This window comes from Vulpes lagopus, chromosome 21 (genome assembly GCF_018345385.1).
Source record: "Vulpes lagopus strain Blue_001 chromosome 21, ASM1834538v1, whole genome shotgun sequence".
NCBI classification, from domain to species: domain Eukaryota; kingdom Metazoa; phylum Chordata; class Mammalia; order Carnivora; family Canidae; genus Vulpes; species Vulpes lagopus.
Window position 1 is genome coordinate 247,944 of NC_054844.1, and position 21,925 is coordinate 269,868.

General features: G+C 43.7%; 1 protein-coding gene across 1 annotated transcript; it reads right to left on the bottom strand.

The window, feature by feature from the left end:
* Positions 1 to 2,259: 2,259 nt before the first annotated feature.
* Positions 2,260 to 21,454, bottom strand: TUBA8 (tubulin alpha 8). The gene is made up of 5 exons (XM_041736778.1): positions 21,033 to 21,454; positions 10,513 to 10,735; positions 8,602 to 8,750; positions 6,020 to 6,700; positions 2,260 to 2,572 (listed from the first exon to the last, which is right to left on the bottom strand). The coding sequence occupies exons 1-5, from the start codon at positions 21,033 to 21,035 to the stop codon at positions 2,279 to 2,281; spliced, it is 1,350 nt and encodes a 449-aa protein (XP_041592712.1). The 5' UTR covers positions 21,036 to 21,454; the 3' UTR covers positions 2,260 to 2,278.
* Between the last annotated feature and the right edge of the window lie 471 nt (positions 21,455 to 21,925).

Here is a 21,925-nt window from a genome sequence, read left to right on the forward strand (position 1 = left end):
CCTAAACCCTGGCCTTGAGAGTGTGTTATTTTCTCCCTAATTAGGTCATATATACCAAGGAATTCCTTTGAGGCTTATCTGAAATCATGGGCAGATCTCTCAACTTCCATCAAGAGAGAATATGCCCCTTCCTGATCTCTTGACCTTAATTCTCTAATACAATTCTCTAATAAATTTGTCTATGCATATGCTTATGGGACTTGATACAGGAATGATCCTCAGAGTGTTATATGTAACTAATAAATTATTGAACAGTACATCTGAAACTAACAATATGTTGGCTAATTGAGATTGAATCTTTACAAAAAGGAATGATCCTCAGGCAAGGGAGGTCATAATGGACAGCAGATCTGGACTTCCTTTTTTTCTTTTTAGCACCATGATCACTTTCATGGAAGAGCAAAAAAGTATGGTCTATCTAAAAACAATCCTCTAGAAGTGATTAGCATTACTTCTTACCTAATCTTCCTTTCAGCATTTTATTCTGTTTTTCTCAGGGCTTCAAAAAAATATACAATAAAAATTAGGGAAAATCAACAATTAACAAGATGTACATTTAATACACAAGGACCTACTATGGTCCCAATCCTGGGTATCTTAACAATAATAGTTATTTAAGAACAGCTTTTTTGTTTTCTAAAATCCTACCAGAGCTGACTACTTCAGGAAAGAGATGCATTAACTCATCTTCTCTTTTGTAAATGTTATGGGCTTTTGCTTCTCCCCCATCCATCATTTTGTGAAGCAACAGTTGGAACTGGGGCACAGATACCAAGGCATAGAAATGGTGTAGGGTAGACAATAGATCTGGTAGTCCCTGCTATCTGAGTTCTCTTACTTTGTGCAACATGTTAACTCTGCTTGTAGTTTCTTCTATAAAATGAGCAGAATATCCATTTTGAGATTGTTGGGAAGATTAGAGTTAAGGTATACATGTATATAAAGTATAATATATTGGGGCAGCCCTGGTGGCTCAGTGGTTTAGCGCCACCTTCCGCTGGTGGTGTGATCCTGGAGACCCGGAATCGAGTCACCTGTCCGGCTCCCTGCGTGGAGCCTGCTTCTCCTGCTGCTTGTGTCTCTGTCTCTGTCTCTGTCTCTCTCTGTGCCTCTCTTGAGTAAATAAATAAAATCTTTAAAAAAAAATAGTATATCGTACTTAAAACCTATATTTCACATAGAGAAAAACCTAAACTCCTTACCATGGTCTACATAGGCCAAATATGCTCTGGGCCCAGGTTGGCTCTTAGATCTCATCCCCATCTCACACCATCTTCCAGGCACATTGACTTCCTTTATGTTCTTCATACAATCTAAGCTTGTCCCCATATCTGTGTTCTGCTCTATATCCAGCATCCTCTAACTCCAGAACTTAACGTGATGCCTTTCTCCTGTCATTCAGATCTCTGTGAGGCATTTTCTGATCACCCAATCTAGAGGAGCACTCCCCTGGAAACTTTCTCTCATCACAGCTTTTTTTTTCTTTTTACTTCATATCAGTTAACACTACCTGAATTATCTCACTCATTTATTTGTGTTTTTACAAGGGCAGAAAATGTGTGTGTCTTGTTTCTCATTCTCTAACAGTACCAATCTCTTCCTGGAATCTTCCCAATGCCCAGATCTTTCCTTTCTGAGTGTTTTACCATTCCACAGCCAGTAAGCTGCATTTTGGAGTGGGCCCAGACTAACCTAGAATTTAAAATCCTGATTAGTCTCATTCATTTGGGGAATATAACTAATAGTGAAAGGGAATAGAGGGGAAGGGAGAATAAATGGGTAGGAAATATCAGAAAGGGAGACAGAACATGAAAGACTCCTAACTCTGGGAAACGAACTAGAGGAGGGTGGGGGGTGGGGGTGAGTGGGTGGCAGGCACTGAGGGGGGCACTCGACGGGATGAGCACTGGGTGTTATTCTGTATGTTGACAAATTGAACACCAATAAAAATAAATTTATTATTAAAAAAATAAATAACAATAAAATAAAATCCTGATTAGTCCTCTTCACAACATGTAACCTGCCTCATCCTAACCTAGAGACAGTGACTCTCATTTTTTTTAATGACACAAAGCTGCTTTTACCCAAGGGAGGGTCTGAACAGTTCAGCATTTTTGGCCCAGTTACCCACAGGCACTGGTGTCAGATACCTCTTCCAAATGGAAGACAGAAATTAGGCAGGGCTTGGGAGTGTAGTCTGTTATTCTTGGAATATTTGAATGTGCTTTGAGTGGAGCAGTATAAATAAAGAGACATAGCCAAGGAGAAAGTGTTGTATTTAAAACTCCTCCCCTTCATTTTCTTCTTCAAATGAATCAGTCCCCACTTCTTCATAATCCTTCTCCAGTGCAGCCAGGTCCTCCCTGGCCTCAGAAAATTCTCCTTCTTCCATTCCCTCTCCAACATACCAATGCACAAAGGCCCGCTTGGCATACATGAGATCAAACTTGTGGTCCAGGCGGGCCCAGGCCTCTGCAATTGCTGTGGTGTTGCTGAGCATGCAAACAGCCCTCTGGACTTTGGCCAGGTCCCCTCCTGGTACCACAGTGGGTGGCTGATAGTTGATGCCCACCTGAGGAACAGAAAAAGAAGAGGAGTAACAAAAGAAAATGCAGAGCAGCCAAAGGATAACTCAAGATGGGGTTGTCTTGGTAACATGGTGTGGTAGCAAGACACAGTCATGGGTTGGGAATGGGAGCAGGCCTGGATGTGAAAAGAGGGAATCAAGAGGTTGGAGAAACAGACAGGTAAAGAGAGGTAAGTGGTGAAGAGAAATTAAAAGTGAGTGGAATGAGGTGCAGGCAAATTCAAGAGAAGGGCTATAAAATCTAAAGACTGCAAAATACTAGGTGGAATTTAAATTAAAAGTTGGAAGAAAAAACTGCAAAAGAAAAGGGTGAAAGAGCTGGTATAGGTAGAAATGTTAGTGGAGGGATTCAAGTAGACAAATGAGAGTAATGAATGAGATTATTGTTAGGAAGGGTGTACAATACATGTTTATCTTGAAAAGGGAAATAGGTCCCCTTTAGAAGCAAATTAATTTCTAGACTTGGTTTTTTGTTTTATGCATGATCATCTAAAGTTTCTCTTAGTTATACGGTCAGCAAATTTAGGTAAGTTTCTCTACCAACAGTAAAGGGCTGTTTAAAAGATCATGGAGAGGGATCCCTGGGTGGCGCAGTGGTTTGGCGCCTGCCTTTGGCCCAGGGCGTGATCCTGGAGACCCGGGATCGAGTCCCACGTCGGGCTCCCGGTGCATGGAGCCTGCTTCTCCCTCCGCCTGTGTCTCTGCCTCTCTCTCTCTCTCTCTCTGTGACTATCATAAATAAATAAAAATTAAAAAAAAAATAAAAAATAAAAAAATAAAAGATCATGGAGATAATGCAGAGTGATAAATTTAAAAAATCTAAAAGGTCCTAGAGTTGGTGTTAGTGTTAGCCAGGCCCCATATTTCAGGGGAGGAAGGCTTGTTAGAAGAAAAACAAGGACCTCAGTCAAAGAAAGTTTATTAAAACTCTTGCCTGAACAAGCCAACTTCCCAAGATCTGGTAGCATGGCAGGGTCCTCTAAGCTAACCCTAACCCCATCTGATATTAGGGATCTAAGAAATCTCCCTTCTGCTCATATACATATCACAAACCAAAGCCAATCCCAGAAACTGTAGAAATTTGGAAGAACTCTAAGGTGACAAATTGTGATAATATTTATGGGAAACTGAGAACCACAGTTCTACCCAAAAAATACCCCTCTACCCAGGTCATCATGCCTTGTCAGCCTCTCAATTTTATAGCATTAAAATGTATGTCCTCTTGAGAGATGTAGTTGGGAGTTGCAACAGGCTATATAGCCAAGGTGGGTAGCCCATGAAATGACTTTGCAATTATCTATCATTCCTCTTAGACAAAAGTAGCAACTTGGTGGTGGAAGTGATGCTGAGCCAGGGGCAAAGGACCAAAAATGAGAAGAGGAAGGGCAATGAATATAAACTTTGCTGCATCACATATTTTGCTAGATCTGACCCTGACCAGCAAAAAACTTTGTGCCTGGAGCCAACTCTTCTCTCTCGAACAGTAATTATCCCTTCAACTGAGTCAAGTAGGGACAAACTCCTTTGAGGAGGTTATGAGAGGATGAAGTTCAATAGCATGTGCCTTTCTGAAAAGCAGCTAAAGATGCTAGTACTACCTATCTTTCTGGACATAATCCCCAAACTTCAGCTTAAAATAACAGAGTCAGAGTAAGAGGCATCTCCTTTTTATTTACTTCCCCACCACCCTCACATCTCATTTCTTTTATCCTATTCATTTTCCTACTAGCTCACTTTGTTGTTTGTTTCCATTTTAAAAATTTAAAAAGAACTCCATATTTTGGAAGATCTTGACAGTTTTCACAAGAATGACCAAAACTTACCCATAAAAATTGGTGAGTCTAGAGGGAAAAGATTGTGTATATAGGTAGGAGTACAGCAGTGAGGAAAAATCCTACAAAAGGAGATTAGCTACTAGGGTCAACGCTCCATATGCAAATATGTCAGTCAAGAGAGTGGCACATGGTACCTTGTTTTTATAAGTCCCATCAAGGAAAAATAGAAATGCTCATCTCTGTATCTGTAGCAGCTGGTATAACTACCCCTAGTGCTGAGTGAGCCTCTTAAATTATTAGCATGACTGGGGGTTACTAATTAATGTAAATGATGGTAGTTATTTTGATAGTAGAATCTCATTAAAGACCATGGAGGGAGGGCAGCCCCAGTAGCTCAGTGGTTTAGCGCCGCCTTCGGCCCAGGGCATGAGCCTGGAGACCAGGGATCGAGTCCCACATCAGGCTCCCTGCATGGAGCCTGCTTCTCCCTCTGCCTGTGTCTCTGCCTCTCTCTCTCTCTCTCTCTCTCTCATAAATAAATAAATAAAATCTTAAAAAAAAAAAAAAAAGACCATAGAGGGGCACCTGGATGGCTCAGTTGGTTAAGCATCTGCCTTCAGCTCAGGTCATGATCCCAGAGTCCTGAGATGGAGCCCTGCATTGGGCTCCTTGCTCAGCCGGGAGCCTTCTTCTCCCTCTCCCTCTGCCTGCTGCTTGTGCTCTGTGTCAAATAAATAAGTAAAATCTTAAAAAAAAAAAAAAAAAAAAAAGACCATGGGAAGACAGGACAAAGTGGTCAAGCAGTTCACATGCACAGAGCATTACCTTGTGCTCTCAGCTGCATTACCTTGCCAGGGCAACTCAAAGGAGTGGCTTCTAACATTCAACATTTACTAGTCCTAAGATCCATGGTTTTTCTCTGGCTATTATATCTACCCACTGACCCTCAGAGTCTGAGACATTTTCTAGATTGCAGACACCTGCTCTACAACAGGCTTCCTCAGCTTCTCTTATTCCTGGTTAACGGAAAATGTTGGGGCTTCACAAGATAAGTGATTCACAATCCTATAGTACACATATAATTTCTTATCCTCACTCTAAGTTAATTAAGACTTACAGGAAAAATATTTAATTTTTCAAAATAAATTGGAGAGGAACATATCTTTTGTTAAAGGAGGGAATTAAACCTCTTTGGTAATTTGAATCATTTGGTTAACTCCATTCTCTAATCTATTGTCAGATAACAACTACCTCTGCTCATTCATCCTGTACATCCCACTTGCCTGCAAGGGTTCTTTCTAGCCTGTTCACTCCTCCTTCTTAGAGAAAAGCCCTTCTCTACCTGACCTTTGGGATGCTTGCAGATATTAGGGTAGGAACTTTCTCCCTCTGTTGTATTGTCCCTCCGAGTATTGCAATTGTTCTCCTCCCCTTCTCTCAATTATCCTTTCAAATAGTCTCTTCCTTACCTAAAATGAATGAATTAATGATATCATGGTTATATTTGTATTAAGCCTTCTTCCCATGTCATCCCATGAAGCCTGAAGCTCCCATGAAATTTTGTCTAACATCCTGGAATTTACATGTATTTCTCCCCCATCTCCTTCTGCTTCTCTAATTGTCTATCTTCTCCCTAAGTCAAGTCATCAGCTCTCACCTTGAAGCCTGTAGGACACCAATCTACAAATTGAATAGTCCTCTTGGTCTTGATGGCAGCAATAGCGACATTCACATCCTTAGGCACCACATCCCCCCGGTAGAGCATGCAGCAGGCCATGTACTTCCCATGTCTTGGGTCACACTTCACCATCTGGCTGTTGGGCTCAAAGCAGGAGCTGGTTATCTCAGCCACGGAGAGTTGTTCATGATAGGCTTTCTCAGCAGATATGATGGGTGCATAAGTGACCAGTGGGAAGTGGATGCGGGGGTAGGGCACCAGGTTGGTCTGGAACTCAGTGAGGTCCACATTAAGGGCCCCATCAAAGCGGAGAGAGGCAGTGATGGAGGACACAATCTGACTGATGAGGCGGTTGAGGTTGGTATAGGTGGGGCGCTCGATGTCTAGGTTCCTGCGACAGATGTCATAGATGGCTTCATTATCCACCATAAAAGCACAATCTGAATGTTCCAGTGTGGTGTGGGTTGTCAGAATGGAGTTGTAAGGCTCCACCACTGCAGTGGAGACCTGAGGAGCTGGGTAAATAGCAAACTCTAGCTTGGATTTCTTGCCATAATCCAAGGAGAGGCGTTCCATCAACAGAGAAGTGAAGCCAGAGCCAGTGCCCCCACCAAAACTGTGGAAGATGAGGAAGCCCTGCAGGCCAGAGCAGGCATCTGTCTGGGGAGAGTAGAGCATGAGAAAAAAACCATGGAGACAGGTTTATTAAAATATCTTTATGTGAACAAAGGCAGGCAATCCTCTCTATCTGCCCCACTCTATTCCTCAACATTTTTATGTAGGTAAAATAAAAACAGCCTTGAAGTAGTAAAATAAAAAGGAATTAAGTTGATCTGGAGAGAACTAGCTAAAATATATTGGGTGGCAAACTGTACAAGTACATGCCACTAGGTACGTATACGGTTCCAGCCCAGCGACTTGGTTGAATCAGGAATAAGAGTGTCAGAACCACAATGGTTAACAACTTTGCCCTTTGAGAACCCCAAATCCTTGCCCATTTTCCCTGCCTTTGTCATTGGTTTTGTGGGAACTTGTGACTATACATCTCAGCCCAGCCTTGAAATGTGGCTCAGGATATCAATTTCAGACATATATATGGAGTTAGAAAATCTGAGTTTTAATATCAATTTTGTCATTTCCCAGCTGTAAAAACTTGAGCAAATTATTGAACCTCTCCAGATTTCTGTTTTTTCCTGACTGAAGTAGGGCAATAAAAAAATACTCATCTCACAAGGTTATTGTGATTATCAAATGAGATAGCATGATATGCTGAGCAAGTACTTGACATGTAGTAAGCACTCAATGTTAGCTCTTATCAGAACTAAGAGAATCCATAACAGTCGCAAATTTTCCCATTCGGTATGATTTATGATACTGGTTCTGAACTTTTGGAGCCCACAGACAGCTTTGAGACAGATAATTCCTACGAGCTCTCCACTAAGCAGAAAAAGTGAACAAAGGGACGCCTGGGTGGCTCAGCAGTTTGGTGCCTGTCTTCAGTCCAGGGCGTGATCCTGGAGTCCTGGGATCGAGTCCCACACAGGCTCCCTGTATGGAGCCTGCTTCTCCCTCTGCCTTTCTTTCTCTCTGTGTGTGTCTCTCATGAATAAAGGAAAGAAAGAAAGAAAGAAAGAAAGAAAGAAAGAAAGAAAGAAAGAAAGAAAGAAAGAAAGAAAGAAAGAAAGAAAGAACATATACAAAAATTTGGCATCCTTAGCTCCCAAGAACCACTGACCAAGTCCAACCATTTCCATTGTAAAGATAAGGAAATGAAAGTTCGAAGAGATAAACTGGCCCACCCTATAACTCAGAGCTTTTTAATCATACAACCGGATTCAAATCCCAACTCTACCACTTTCTAATTGTGTGACTGAAGCTAAATAATTGAGCCACACTGGCCCTCAATTTCTTCACCTGTAAAGTACAGGAAAATGACTTTCTCTGTATCATTGTTATGGGAATTAAGTGAAGGAATGTATTTAATTGACATTTGTAATGGTATTTTTAAGTTCTCAAATGTATCAACAATCTCTTCCTCTTCTCTTCCAAGTTAAATTCTTTGTTAACTTATGCTTTCAACAAGCAAAGAGCTAGCTTTCCTTATATCTAGAATTTCCCCCAGATACTACCATAGAGTATCAATAAGAATTGGTAGGGCATCAACCTGTAGGGTAGTTCATAATGTCCAGGTGAAGAAAGGGGCATCATCCCTATGAATGCTTCTTATAGAACATAAGCAAAAATTCTCAAATCTTAAGAGCTCTATTCTGTAGCTAGGTGTCGTGTGCCTTCACTAATTCTGTTCAGACTTAGCCTATCCATTTTAGCCTAACTCATCAATTCCCCACCCTTGTTGTTTTTTTTTTTTTAATTTTTATTTATTTATGATAGTCACAGAGAGAGAGAGAGGCAGAGACACAGGCGGAGGGAGAAGCAGGCTCCATGCACCGGGAGCCTGATATGGGATTCGATCCCGGGTCTCCAGGATCGCGCCCTGGGCCAAAGGCAGGCGCCAAACCGCTGCACCACCCAGGGATCCCCCCACCCTTGTTAATACTTACCAGCTTCCGTATACGATCCAGCACCAGGTCGATGCTCTCCTTGCCCACTGTGTAGTGGCCCCGGGCATAGTTGTTAGCTGCATCCTCCTTCCCTGTGATCAACTGCTCTGGATGGAAGAGCTGGCGGTAGGTTCCTGCCCGAACCTCATCTACCAAGGGACAGAAACCATCAGGTCTTTCTACCTTGTTTCTAGAGAAGTGTCCCTCATTAAATATCATATAATACTTTTCTGGGTCTCCATTTCCTCTGCCTATAAAACTCCACTGAGGTAGAACCAGACAACCCTATAATAAATCTGCAAAAATGGGCAGCCCAGGTGGCTCAGCGGTTTAGTGCCACCTTCAGCCCAGGGCCTGATCCTGGAGACCTGAATCGAGTCCCACATTGGGCTCCTTGCATGGAGTCTGCTTCTCCCTCTGCCTGTGTCTCGGCCTCTGTGTGTGTGTGTGTGTGTGTGTGTGTGTGTGTGTCATGAATAAATAAATAAAATCATTAAAATAAAAAAAATAAATCTGCAAAAGGTTAAGAGAATTCCAGGGTAACATAGGCACTAATTGAATCAGAAGCCTGTGACTCAAATAGGCAAAGAGAAGCCAGCTGCTCTGCTGGCAGGAACTTTTAAAAGCATCAGGTTCACAAAGTTCACCAAACATCAAAGCTAAGTGCCCTGGCTTCCTTCTACTTTGACCCCTCAAGTCTTCCTTTTTTTTTTTTTTTCATGCTGCAAGGTTATCCAAAACTTTAACCCAATTTCACCTGCACTAAAATGCTCTAGGTACACAGATAAAAATTCCAAGTAATCTGCTCTCTGAGGAATTGTTCTATCCCTAACCAAATAAATGTCAGACATTAGAGATATTTTAGGATGTTCTTAAAGCAGAACCATGCTCCAGGTTCTAGAAGAGCAGGAGCCCTAGAGAGGGTGGCTATTCAGCTCACCTCCAAGAGTCCACACAAAATAGATATATGGCAGACCAAGATGTATCAAGCCCCAGCTACATGTCCTCTTCTCTTCAGAGTTATTCTAATCTCCCCACCCCAAGGAAATCAGTCATTTACACAGTTGTCTGGGGGAGTAATCTGTACATTTTGTATTTATACAATGTATCCAAGGGCAGTGTACCTATAGTCTGTTGTCCCTGGAAATTAGTGTTCAGGCATTACAGACGTTAGCCTAGATATCTCTGTGAAACGTACCCATTCCTTGTTTGGTGAACCAGCCTTGAGGCTGAGGAAATCCTGATGTTGAGCTGAGAACTGACCCAGGAGTCCAGGGAAGTGATGTAGGGAGTGAGGGGGACCTCAGGGGAAAGGTGAAGCACTAAGAACCTGTACCAACACAAGTCAGAATTCCTGTTTTCTAGGATCCAGAAGAGGTTCATTCTAGAACTACAGCAACTTCTGGCTGTAAGACAATGTGTCTGCTCTTACTCCATTTTGTATAAGGTAATACAAGGTTATATCAGACCCATGGGAAAAGACTGCAATTATTATGAAATCAGAAACCCTATGCTTTGGAAAATTGACTATTTGGAGACCTCTTACAATTCTTATAATTATTTTTTTATTTTTTTACTCTTAGTATCTAGTAAAGAATCTTGACTAAAAATTTAAGTCTTTCTTAGCAGGTTAAGGAGTTTAAGTATAGGTTCTTTCGTTCTGCATAGGTTACAGCTAAAATGGGGGAGCAGAGATCTGTGATTTCTATTGTATCTGGAGACTCCAAAAGACTGGAGATTTCAAGGAGCTAACAGAAGTAAATGTGGGGTGGGGAGGTTCTAGTTGAGCCACTCCCACCCTCCAATTAGAGATTCTGCTTCCTTAGCTATCATGGACCAAAGCCTCTGCAGCTTTATGTTGTTTTCTGTGGAAAGGATACTAGCCCATACTCACCTACAGCCCATACTCACCTACTACAGTAGGCTCCAGATCTACCATGACAGCCCGAGGCACATGTTTCCCATTACCAGTCTCACTGAAAAAGGTGGTGAATGAGTCATCATCATTGACCTTGCTGCCTTGGACACCAAAGGTGCCATCTGCCTGGATGCCATGTTCCAGACAGAAGAGCTCCCAGCAGGCATTGCCAATCTGAACTCCTGCTTGACCCACGTGGACTGATATGCACTCCCGCTGTGAGGAAAATGCAGAATCAAGGTCAAAGAGTCCTACACCTTGGTCATGCCTTTATGCTATATCCGGCACATCTGAAGACTTGTCTATCTCTGGCATCCAACTCTCAGGATATCCATCCCTCCAACCATGCCATTTAGAACCAGATGGGGTCTGACATGTCAGGTGTCTGGGTACCAATGCATCTGGACTGAGACTTGGCTCAACAGGGGGTTAATTCAAAACCATGAATTCTTGTACTGATGAAGGAGGTCAAAGGATGAACAAATGATAACAGCAGAAACTGTCCATAAATTCACTACCATACACAGTGACAGCATTTGTATTCATGCCTAGGCCTTCCTAAACAACATCACCTCTCCTGTCCCCTTTCTCTCTCTTTCCTTCCATTCATCTCTCTTCCTCTCCCCCTCTCTCCCTCTTTCTCTCTCTCATGCACACACACACACACACACACACACACACACACACACACACTAACACACAAAGTCTCAGAATATCATAGAGCAGATAAACACTAATGAATATACTTTGTAAATAGGTATCATGGGTGTCTTTAGTGTTCTGGCTACAAATGTAGAAGAAAGGATTTACATCAGCAAAGGAGAATTGGGAGTATATAAATGAGCTCTTCTTAAACTCTGATAAGTTGGAAAACTTATTTATAGCCACCATAACCTGCTCCCTTGCCTATGTCAGGCCAAGTATTAAAGGGGACCTTTAGAAGGTCCTTACTTCTTCATTACTCTGGTGTGAAGTCATGATTACCTGATTGATCCCAGTGCTAATAGTTGAGGATGAGGATGGGTGTCTGTGTGTGTGTGAGAGAGAGAGAGAGAGAGAAAGAGAGAGAGTATGAATGTGTGTGTTTGAACAGAAGCTAGGGTTTTACCAGGAAGTATGGCCTCATCACCTCCACATATCCCACCTGTGAGGAAGCATGGCCAGCACAAAGTGGCCCTGTGCACATGATGCCTCCTAAAGCCCAGCTGGGAAGCATGTGCTTGGTCCGTGGGTTTCTATTCTTATGCATGATGTGACCTGGCATTTTCCAGCACTAGGTAACCCAGGCCAGAGCAGAGCCTCTAGAGGATTTGGCTGGGCACTGAAACACATGGAGTCAGAGGGAACTTGGACGTTCTTTGGCCATGGGAACAGGGCAGCTGCCCTGAGTAATAACTCAGAGTCAGAGATTCCAGGACTCATTACCTCCGAATTTGATTTTAGAACTGAGACCTACCCTACACCTGTCTTTATGCCCTTGCCTTGGGGACCACAGAGCACAGGTGTTCACAGCAACCAGTATGAAACATATCTCTTTCTGGATATACAACCCAGCTATATTTCTGTGAGTCTGATGGCCAGGGAAAGGCTTCACTCACAAAGTTGTCCACACCCCAGGGTTTAAATTGCACCTTCTCAATTTACTTATGCTGTGTGACCATGGCTGAGTTACTTAACTTCCTCTCATCTGGAAAATAAAAGGTAGCCATGATTATTGTTGTTTTTGCCTTTACCGTTATCATTTTCATTATGATACTACCTTGTAGCTTTATTCTGCACCCAGAAGAAACAGGAGTGGAAAGTTAGAGACCCCAGGTTCCCATTCCACTCACCCCTACTCTGAGGTCTATTTTCTGCCTTCACCTTACGTCTTAATTCAGAATTTTAAAAAAGTGTCCTATACTTTGATGCCCCTTTAATCTTACACACACTAATAGAGATGCGAGTCTTCACAGACCCATTCTCTCTCTCTCTCTCTCTCTCTCTCTCTCTCTCTCTCTCTCTCTCACACTCACACACACACACACACACACACACCTTAGAAAGAGCTATTTCCTCTGTTAAACTCGCTTGAAGAGACTCAGAAATAACTGACATGTTGATAGGTGCTTCCAAAACCCAAAAGTGGCTACACCAATCAAGAGAAAAGGAAGGTCCCTCAATACCATTGCCACTAACAGGAACCAGGGCTCCTGGAAGAAATGAAGAGTTCTGGGTCTGAGATAAGGAATATACAAGATGATCCTGGAACATGTTATGGTGCCTGAAAGCACAGAAGCTATCACAGACTGGAATGATGTTAAAAGAGCTCAGAAAGCTCCCACTGCCAAAGATGAGTCAGTATGAGCATGAAAAAGAAGAAGGATGGTACTTGATTGAAATAGGGCAGCCCGGGTGGCTCAGCGGTTTAGCACCACCTTCAGCCCAGGACCTGATTCTGGAGACCCGGGATCCAGTCCCACATCGGGTTCCCTGCGTGGAGCCTGCTTCTCCCTCTGCCTGTGTCTCTGCCTTTCTCTCTCCGTGTATCTCATGAATATATAAATAAAATCTTTAAAAAAAAAAAAAAGAAATAGGATGTATATAAAAATCCATACTCCTTTGTGTTGTTAAGAAAGGAAAATAAATAAAACTGATTTGTCCCCATTCAAACAGTACTCTTTATGAGGGAAAGCTCTTTTTTTTAACTGAAGAATGTCAGCTAATCAATGTACAAGGAATAATATATTAATAAATGTTGCCATATGATAGTTCCTAATTACATAAGAAATAGATATTCAGATAGTGCCAAAGAATCAGTTACTTACAGGTTACAATGAGAAAAAATAACTACAGCAGTTACTACCCTAACACTGGGATCAATTTTAACAGTACTGATAGTGAGAAAACCAGACATTAAGGACCTCCTGATGTGATGCAATATAACATACACAACACCACCCATGCAGGAATTCTTGTACTTAGTCTTGGGGTCCTGGGGTGGCTCAGTCCGTTAAGTGTCCAACTCTTCATTTTGGCTCTGGTCATGATCTCAGGGTCATGAGATTGAGCCTGTGTTGAGCTCCTCACTGGAGGATGACTGGAGCTCCAGATGGAGCCTGCCTAAGATTCCCTCTCCTTCTGCCCCTCTACCCCCACCTGCTCACATTCTTATGTGCACGCTTTCTCTAAAAAAAAAAAAAAACAAAAACAAAACAAAAAAAAAAAAAACAAAAAACTCAGCCTTAATCTATGAAACACTTTAAATTTAGTTTTCACATTATAGAAAACACAAGAATCAGAGTAATAAATGACATGAGAAAACAGTAAAATAAATCCAGAAAGTGAAACATTCTACAGGACAATTGATATATTTTTAGTTTATGGAAAATAAAGATGATAGGAGAGATTGTTCCATATCAAAAGAAACTTAAGAAACATAATGCCCACATGTAGTATGTGCACTTGGCCTAAATTCTGGTTTGAACAAATCAAAATTATTTGGGGGACAAATAGAGACATTGATTAGTTTTATTAAAACATGATAATGAAAGTATAGTTAAGTATGACAATGACCTTATTTTTTAGAGTCACTTCTAAAGCATTTGGGAAAAAATACTAAAACATCTGTATTTTACTTTAAAATACTTCAACAAATACAGCAGATAAAGTAAATATGGCAGAAAAATTATAATTACTAAATCTAGATCATAGATGAATGAGTGGCATTATAGTACTATTCCAGGGATTTAAATTTTTCCAAACTAAAAAAAAAAAAAAAAAAAAAAAAACTAAAGAAAAAAAATTTTAAGTATCTTATTCTGCAGGGTCCAGGCTCTTCCTGTCCCATTTCACTTAGTCATTGATTAAGCTGGCAATACTAAGAACTAATATGCCAAGGCACTGAGCTAGCCTTCTCCAGCCATTGCCTCATCACTGCCCCCATCTTCCTGCCTGGAAGTTCTACATAAACACAGAGCAGACACAGTGCTGTTGGCCTTGTGAGGCCACCCCTCATGCCCAAGAAAGGTCATCCATCTGGCCTAAGCAGGGATGTTATGTCAACTGCAAACATTTAGGATACTAAAACTGGACTGGCTTTATGGATCACCAAATATGATTCCCTCCCCATTTTACAATGAAAAATCTGATGCTCAGAAAGGTAAAGGAACAGATTCAAGATTTTACAACTCCGGGGGATCCCTGGGTGGCGCAGCGGTTTAGCACCTGCCTTTGGCCCAGGGCACGATCCTGGAGACCCGGGATCGAATCCCACGTCGGGCTCCCGGTGCATGGAGCCTGCTTCTCCCTCTGCCTGTGTCTCTGCCTCTCTCTTTCTCTCTCTCTGTGTGTGTGTGACTATCATAAATAAATAAAAAATTCATTAGGAATTAAAAAGAAAAAAAAAGATTTTACAACTCTGTAGCAAGAGCCCAGACTGGAATCCAGGTCTTCTCTGACCTCAGCCTGAGTTCTTTCCTTTAAACCACACAACCTCCTGGCCCATTGCACTCTGAACTTCCAGGGCCCTGGGGTGTGCCCATATCTACATCAATGCAAGCCTGAGAGTATATAACAAGGCCAAACTCTTATAGCAAAACTCCAAACAGAAAAAAGCTCCAATGCAGAGAGAAATTGAGAATGGCTTATGGTAGTAGTCTCTTTGAAAATGGGTCATCCTGGGTCATCCTTCTCTGATAGAACCAGAAATCTGTTTCTCAGGGCTGGTGTGTGTACAAGGAGAAGGAGGAGCTGAAGTGCAGAGGAAACTGACCCAGCAGAGGATATTTATGTCCTAAATTTACTCCAAACTCAGATTTCAGATTCCGCTCTAGCCAATCAGAGCTCAGGCTTTCTCTCTCGCACTATTTCTCTCTTTCAGTTCCATTTTGTTTTTTTGTTTTTTTTTTTTTAATTTTTTTGTTTTTATTTATTTAGGGTAGTCACGGAGAGAGAGAGAGAGAGAGAGGGAAAGCAGGCTCCATGCACCGGGAGCCCAACGTGGGATTTGATCCCGGGTCTCCAGGATCGTGCCCTGGGCCAAAGGCAGGCGCTAAACCACTGCGCCACCCAGGGATCCCTTCAGTTCCATTTTGAATCTGAGTTTATACAGCTCAGACCACTTCTGTGCTCCAGGGATGTTGTGGGGTGAAGGGGGTCCCGTGTATGCTGCTGGACCTCTCTGCCCAGCAATCCAGGGAGTGAAGATGAGGGAGAGGGGAGAGACCTAATAAAGGAATTTCATTTCCTCAAGAAAAGTATGACATATCCTTACACAGACCTAGTGCCAGGATAACTACAAAAGTTACTCACTGTCTTCATTTCTACAACATATATTTATTGTGTTATTATGTGTGAGGAAGTGTCAAAAGATACTAGGCGAACTCCTACCCATCCTATTCATTAAATGTCACTTCCTACAGGAAGTCTGGAAAACCACTAACCAGCATAGGGCCCCTACTATGTGCTCCTACAATCCTCTTCTTTCCTATCATGGTATTTATCACACCATATTATAGTTGCTTGTTCAATTTTCTGACTTTCCTAGCAGAGAGAATAAGATTTATGAGGGCAAGAAACCCTTATTTACTTACTGCATCCCCAGCATCAAGCACAGTGCTTGAATGTAGTGGGTGCTCAATAAATACATGGACAATTAGAATGAAAACTCTGCCCAGAGAGGTCTTATAATCTATTTAACCAGAGTAACCAGTGCCTAAGAGATAATGGGAGTTCAAAGGAGAAAAAAAACAACTCTGGCTTGGTTTCCTGGAACAGGAATATCTGCAGTGACCTTGACGAATTTAGACATGCCAAAATGATCATTTTAGTTGGGCTTGGGAACAATATGAACAAGAGGCAGGAACATTTAGGGCAGGTCCCACAAATGGCAGTTTGCCTGACATGTAGGCTCATGAAAGGCAGAGCAGATGAGGCATCTATGCCACCTACCTCCATCTTCCATGGGGAGAGAAGCCTACATTTTGCAGAACATCAAAAGGAAATTCTAGAATAGCCCTTTTATAAATCCACCCTAAGAAACCTTTTCTTATATAAATCTTATATTATTTCTATTTTAATATTAGTCATTCCCATTAATTTTGTTCTCAGAGGACTAAGATCAGCTAGTTAGGATCCTCTGTAGAAGGAGGCTTTGTAGCTTCAAAAATCATTTTGAAGTATCATAAAATAGTAAAACTGGCATATTACCTAGGAAAGGAACTGACATGGAGCAGTGGTATATGGCATGTAAAAACCTGAGACCAGTTCACATCCCCTGAGCACCAATGTAATCAAATGCCACATAGGTGCTTTCAGGGAGCATATTATTATATCAAATTATGTCTAGATGCCAGGCTGGGCTAATAACTCACCTATATTTTAGGATCTAGGTCAAAGATGGCAAATAAAAAGTAGATCCACAGTGTCATGGAGGAATAACTAAAGTAAGAAAAAATGTGATTCATAAAAGATTTTTTGAATTATCCCTGTTCAAAACCCTTCAATTACAGCATATTTGGAATCAGAACAAAAAATAGATAGCAAGCCAGAAACAGCAAGAACAAAAACTTGACCTAAATTAACATCAGTGAGTGAAAGTAGCTCAAGAGAGGGGGCTCAGTTCAAAGACATTGCATTTAGGGCAGCAATAGGGATGACATAGACCAACTTTAGGAGTGGCAGGGGTATCTGGTAAATGGACTCCCAGCATGAGGGACCCATTGGTGTCAGAAGGCCCATCAGCTTTAGCTGACATTGGGGACAAGTGTGAGAGACAGTTAAGGAGTTTTAAACTGGTGTACACTGCCCACTCCATTTTCCCATTCTCTTCCTAGTTCTTTATCTGGTAGAAATTCTAATAGGAAGACACAGACAGGGAAATGTCGACCACAAAGGCCACAGATAGCATTACTGGTCCATTGGTGGCCAGAGGGAAAAGGAGCAGTTGGTCCACTTCTGCCCTCAAGGAAAGAGTAGTGAAGTACACCCACCTCCTATCACTAGTCCTGAATTCACCAGCTATTGCTTCCTCAGAAGTTATTTCTTTCTTTTTTTTTAGATTTATTTATTTATTTATTCACAAGAGACAGAGAGAGAGAGAGAGGCAGAGACACAGGCAGAGGGAGAAACAGGCTCCATGCAGGGAGCCCGACATGGGACTCGATACTGGGTCTCCAGGATCACGCCCCGGGCCGAAGGTGGTGCTGAACCCCTGGGCCACTGTGGCTGCCCAGAAGTTATTTCTAACTTTTCATCTTCCTCTCAAGGTCACTCAAGAGCCCCCTCAGAAAGGACACTCTGCAACAGCATTGGCCCTTTAGCTCTACATGGACCTAACCTGATCCTGGAAGCTTCCTATGAAAACGCCTCATTTAATCAGCACCTTTGCCCAAGCCACTGCCAAGGGAAATTCTGTTCATCAGGCTCCTCTGCTGCTCAGAGGCATATACCCCTCCACCAATGTCTGGGGGAATCTGCCCTTAGTTGCCAGAAGAGCAGATGCAGGGGTGACTCCAGCAGTGGTCTGAAGTCAGAAAATAAGTATGGACCCTGCAGAGCTCAGCCATGGCTGACTACATGGAGGCAATTTGCAGAGGACTGCAGACACAAAAGCAGTCCATCTCACCCCCAAAACACTCTCCCCTCCTCTCTGTTTTTTGGGGTTTTGGTTTTGTTTTGTTTTTGAGAAACAGGCTTTTTGTTGCCACTTCATGCCTATTCCCATCTGAACTGGTGCTCCACAGTTCAGGAGGAATGCAGTAAGGAGGCTGAGTTGCGGATGTTTTCACCTCTCCATAAACCCAGGCAGTTTCTCTGTGCCTGAGATCATAGACATGGGCTTGACTTGGGGCACCTGGCCAGAAGTCTCCAACCACTTTCCCCAAAGGTGTCCTAGCCCCAGTTCCCAAAAGAACTGCTTACTGGAGGGACACTGGGAGCAGATGGGAATGCTCACTTATAGGATTAGTTAACGCATTTCTTACTCATAACATACAGAAATGCTGAACCTAATTCTTTTTAACACAGCAGAATTCTTTCTCCAACCCCCAAGAGGGAAGGAAATCCTAGAGAATGGCTGCCTGAAGGAAATGAAGTCCTTTCTGCATGGGTGGGATTCTTTGGGTCTATGTTTATTAGATATGTCATTTTAGCCTTTCAGGAACAAGTCAAGAGGTTTTTAAAAAGAGGTTCCTTGAGTGAAAAATGGTCAATTAAATATGTTTTCCCATTAAGACAATGCTGCCAAATACCCACCATTTGCTTCGACATGGATGGAACTGGAGGGTATTATGCTGAGTGAAATAAGCCAATCGGAGAAGGACAAACATTATATATCTCATTATATGGTCTCATTCATTTGGGGAATATAAAAAATAGTGAAAGGGATAAAGGGGAAAGGAGAAAAATGAGTGGGAAATATCAGAAAGGGAGAAGATCATGAAAGACTCCTAACTCTGGGAAATGAACTAGGGGTGGTAGAAGGGGAGGTTGGCAGGGGGTGGGGGTGACTAGGTGATGGGCACTGAGATGGGCACTTAATGGGATGAGCACTGGGTGTTATTCTATATGTTGGCAAGTTGAACACCAATAAAAAATAAATTTATAAAAAAAAGACAATGCTGCCAATGTAATTAAATATTTTAAACAGAACCTGCTTTACAAAATTCAGTTTCAAAATAAATAAAAGATATTTTTTTCTTTCCAAAATATTCAACCATAGGTTTTCAATTAAACATCTACATTTAAAATAAGGTTTTACTGTTGAAAAATTTTATTTACCTGACATTTTCAGAAACTTGCCTATTGAATACACAAAGTTTGCTCAGAGGGCTAGATTATGATCATTGGATCCCCTGTAAGTTCCCTGTAGGCTCTACTATGAGAGTTGCTATGGCACTCAGGTCAAAATTAAAACATGCAAGAAAAAGCACTTTGAAAATTATACAGCATGACAATACTAGACATTATAAATATTAAATATCAAATTTTGAGTATGTTGCCTAGGATTTGCTTCAAAATAATAGGAAGTGTGGAAAGGGGGAATAAATGAAGCAAGACTTGTCAAAAGTAGGTAATTGTTGAAATTGGATGAGGCATACACATTGGTATATTGGGGTTCATTATACCATTCTCTCCTCTTTTGTATATGTTTGAAATTCTCCACAATAAAAAGTTTAAAACAGTAAAGCTATGTGGAGCCTTGGGAATTGTATTGTAACCCTCTTTCATGTTGTAAATGAGAAAACCAGTTTTCTCTAGAGAGGTTAAACGATCTTCCTGAAGTCACATAGCTAGCTGCAGAGCCAGGAGTCAAAATTCTTCTCTGGGTCTCTGGGCTATGGCCTCACAGCAGGGGCCTCGGGCAGGAGTGGGTTCCTTTGGCCACTGTCACCAACATCCCCCAAGTTCTTCAAGCTGCCAGGTGGGTCTGGGAGCATGCTCCGGAGAGAGAGGCTGCGACAGACCTCCAGCTAGGAACAGCAGAGCTGGAGCTGGAGCTGGAGCCAGAGGCCCTGGGCGCAGTCCAAACTGAGCAGAGCAGGGGGAGGAGGGGAGTTTTCCCGCCCGCCCTGCTGGGTCACCCACACCTACAGCAAGACGGCCTGGAGAACTGACCTTGGCCTAAGAGACAGGCTTACTCTCTTCCCGCCGCCGCGCCACCTTTCCAACCCACCACCCGCTGCCAAAACCCCAGGGCTCTGAACCGGGAGGTGCTGGGGTGTCCGGGAAGTAAACTGCGGCGATTCACCCACTCCAGGGACGGGAAGGATTCTAGAGGGTCTGGAGAGGCCCGCTCCAGCAAGGTCTGTGGCGCAAAAGGACATGGATTTCGGAGGAGGGAGAAGGGAGCCGCCACTGAGCCCTTCGCCACCGTAGCAAAAAAAAAGGAAGTCTGAGGTCCCCTTGCCTTCCGGAGGGGGACTTCTGTGTGCCAAAATCCTTCAGATTTCGACCGCTGGAAAAACTGGGGAGTTGGCGTGGGTGCCAGGGAAGCCGGGCGCGCTAAAATTGTAAGTGCCCCCAAACCCAAGAAAATGTTCAGAGACGAGAAAGGAAAAAGACTTCAAGACTGGGGATACTATGACTAAGTCCTCTGTCACATTTGATTGGACTTGGGGACCTTTGATGGCCCAGGTGCCCGTCAGGAACCCCTGGGCTGCATCCTCCTGACCCCGCTCCCGTCCCCAAGCCGCCAGCCCGCGGGGTCCCTCCGAATCCCACCTCCTCCGCGGCGGTTCACCGCGTCCTCCGCCTCCTCACCTGCGTGCACGAACCTCCCCGAGGTCCCTCCGGGGGCCAACTCGCCTCAGGTCTCCACTTTGTCTATTATGAAGGGTCCTGGCCCCGGGTGTCCTCCGCGCGAGGGTACGGACCCCCTCGGCCCTGAACTGAAATCCCAGGAACTTCTAGCTCTGCAGACCCACAGCGACGGACCCACTAGCCCCCCACGTATATGTGGCTTTTGGCGGGGTGCCAGCCCCGCGCCCCCGATTCCTGCCCACCCCCAGGCCGGGGCCCTGGAAACGCTCACCATCGCGGCTGCTCTCCTCGCGGGCTCGCCTCCCAGCTGGGCCTGCCCACCCCAACTGCTCCAGATACAGCCGCCTCCGCTGTTGTGACACCCTGGGCGGGAGGGGGCCGGGGACAGACAGGCCCGGCCAGCAGCTGTCCCGCAGCATCACAGTGCCGGGGAGGGGAGGGACCGGGCAGGTCACAATTGCTCCTCCCCGCCCACCCGCGGGGCCCCGCCCCCGCCCCCGGGTCCACCCTGTGGACCTGGGCGCCGCTCGGGCTGGGGCTGGGGATCGGGCTGGGAATCGCTCGGGCTCCCGCTCCCGCTCCCCTCCGCTGGGGAGGCAGTCCTATCACCAAAGCGCACTCTTTCACTCTGTGTGATCTGCCATTAGCTGGAAAGCTGCTTAGAGGGATCCCTGGGTGGCGCAGCGGTTTGGCGCCTGCCTTTGGCCCAGGGCGCGATCCTGGAGACCCGGGATCGAATCCCAATCCCACGTCGGGCTCCTGGTGCATGGAGCCTGCTTCTCCCTCTGCCTGTGTCTCTGCGCCTCTCTCTCACTATCATAAATAAATAATAATAAAAAACAAATTAAAAAAAAAAAAAGAAAGCTGCTTAGGAAAGATATGTAAAAGTGCTGCAAAATGTGTATCACTGCCCAAACTTTTATTCTTTTCCTGCTGCCAAATACTAGCTGCCAGGAAGGCCCAGGACAGCAAGAAAGGCACCTGATTGGGGTTTAGTTGACGGCAGTCACCCTAAGCCTGGGAGAGTGCAGGGCTCACTGCTACCAGGAGTAGGCTACCAAGCTCAGCTCTGCTTCTTACCTGCCAGTGCTTGAGCAAGTTGCTGAGCTTCTTCTCTAGTAACCTGTTTCTACTTCCATCAAAGCCGATGTACATTAGAGAATT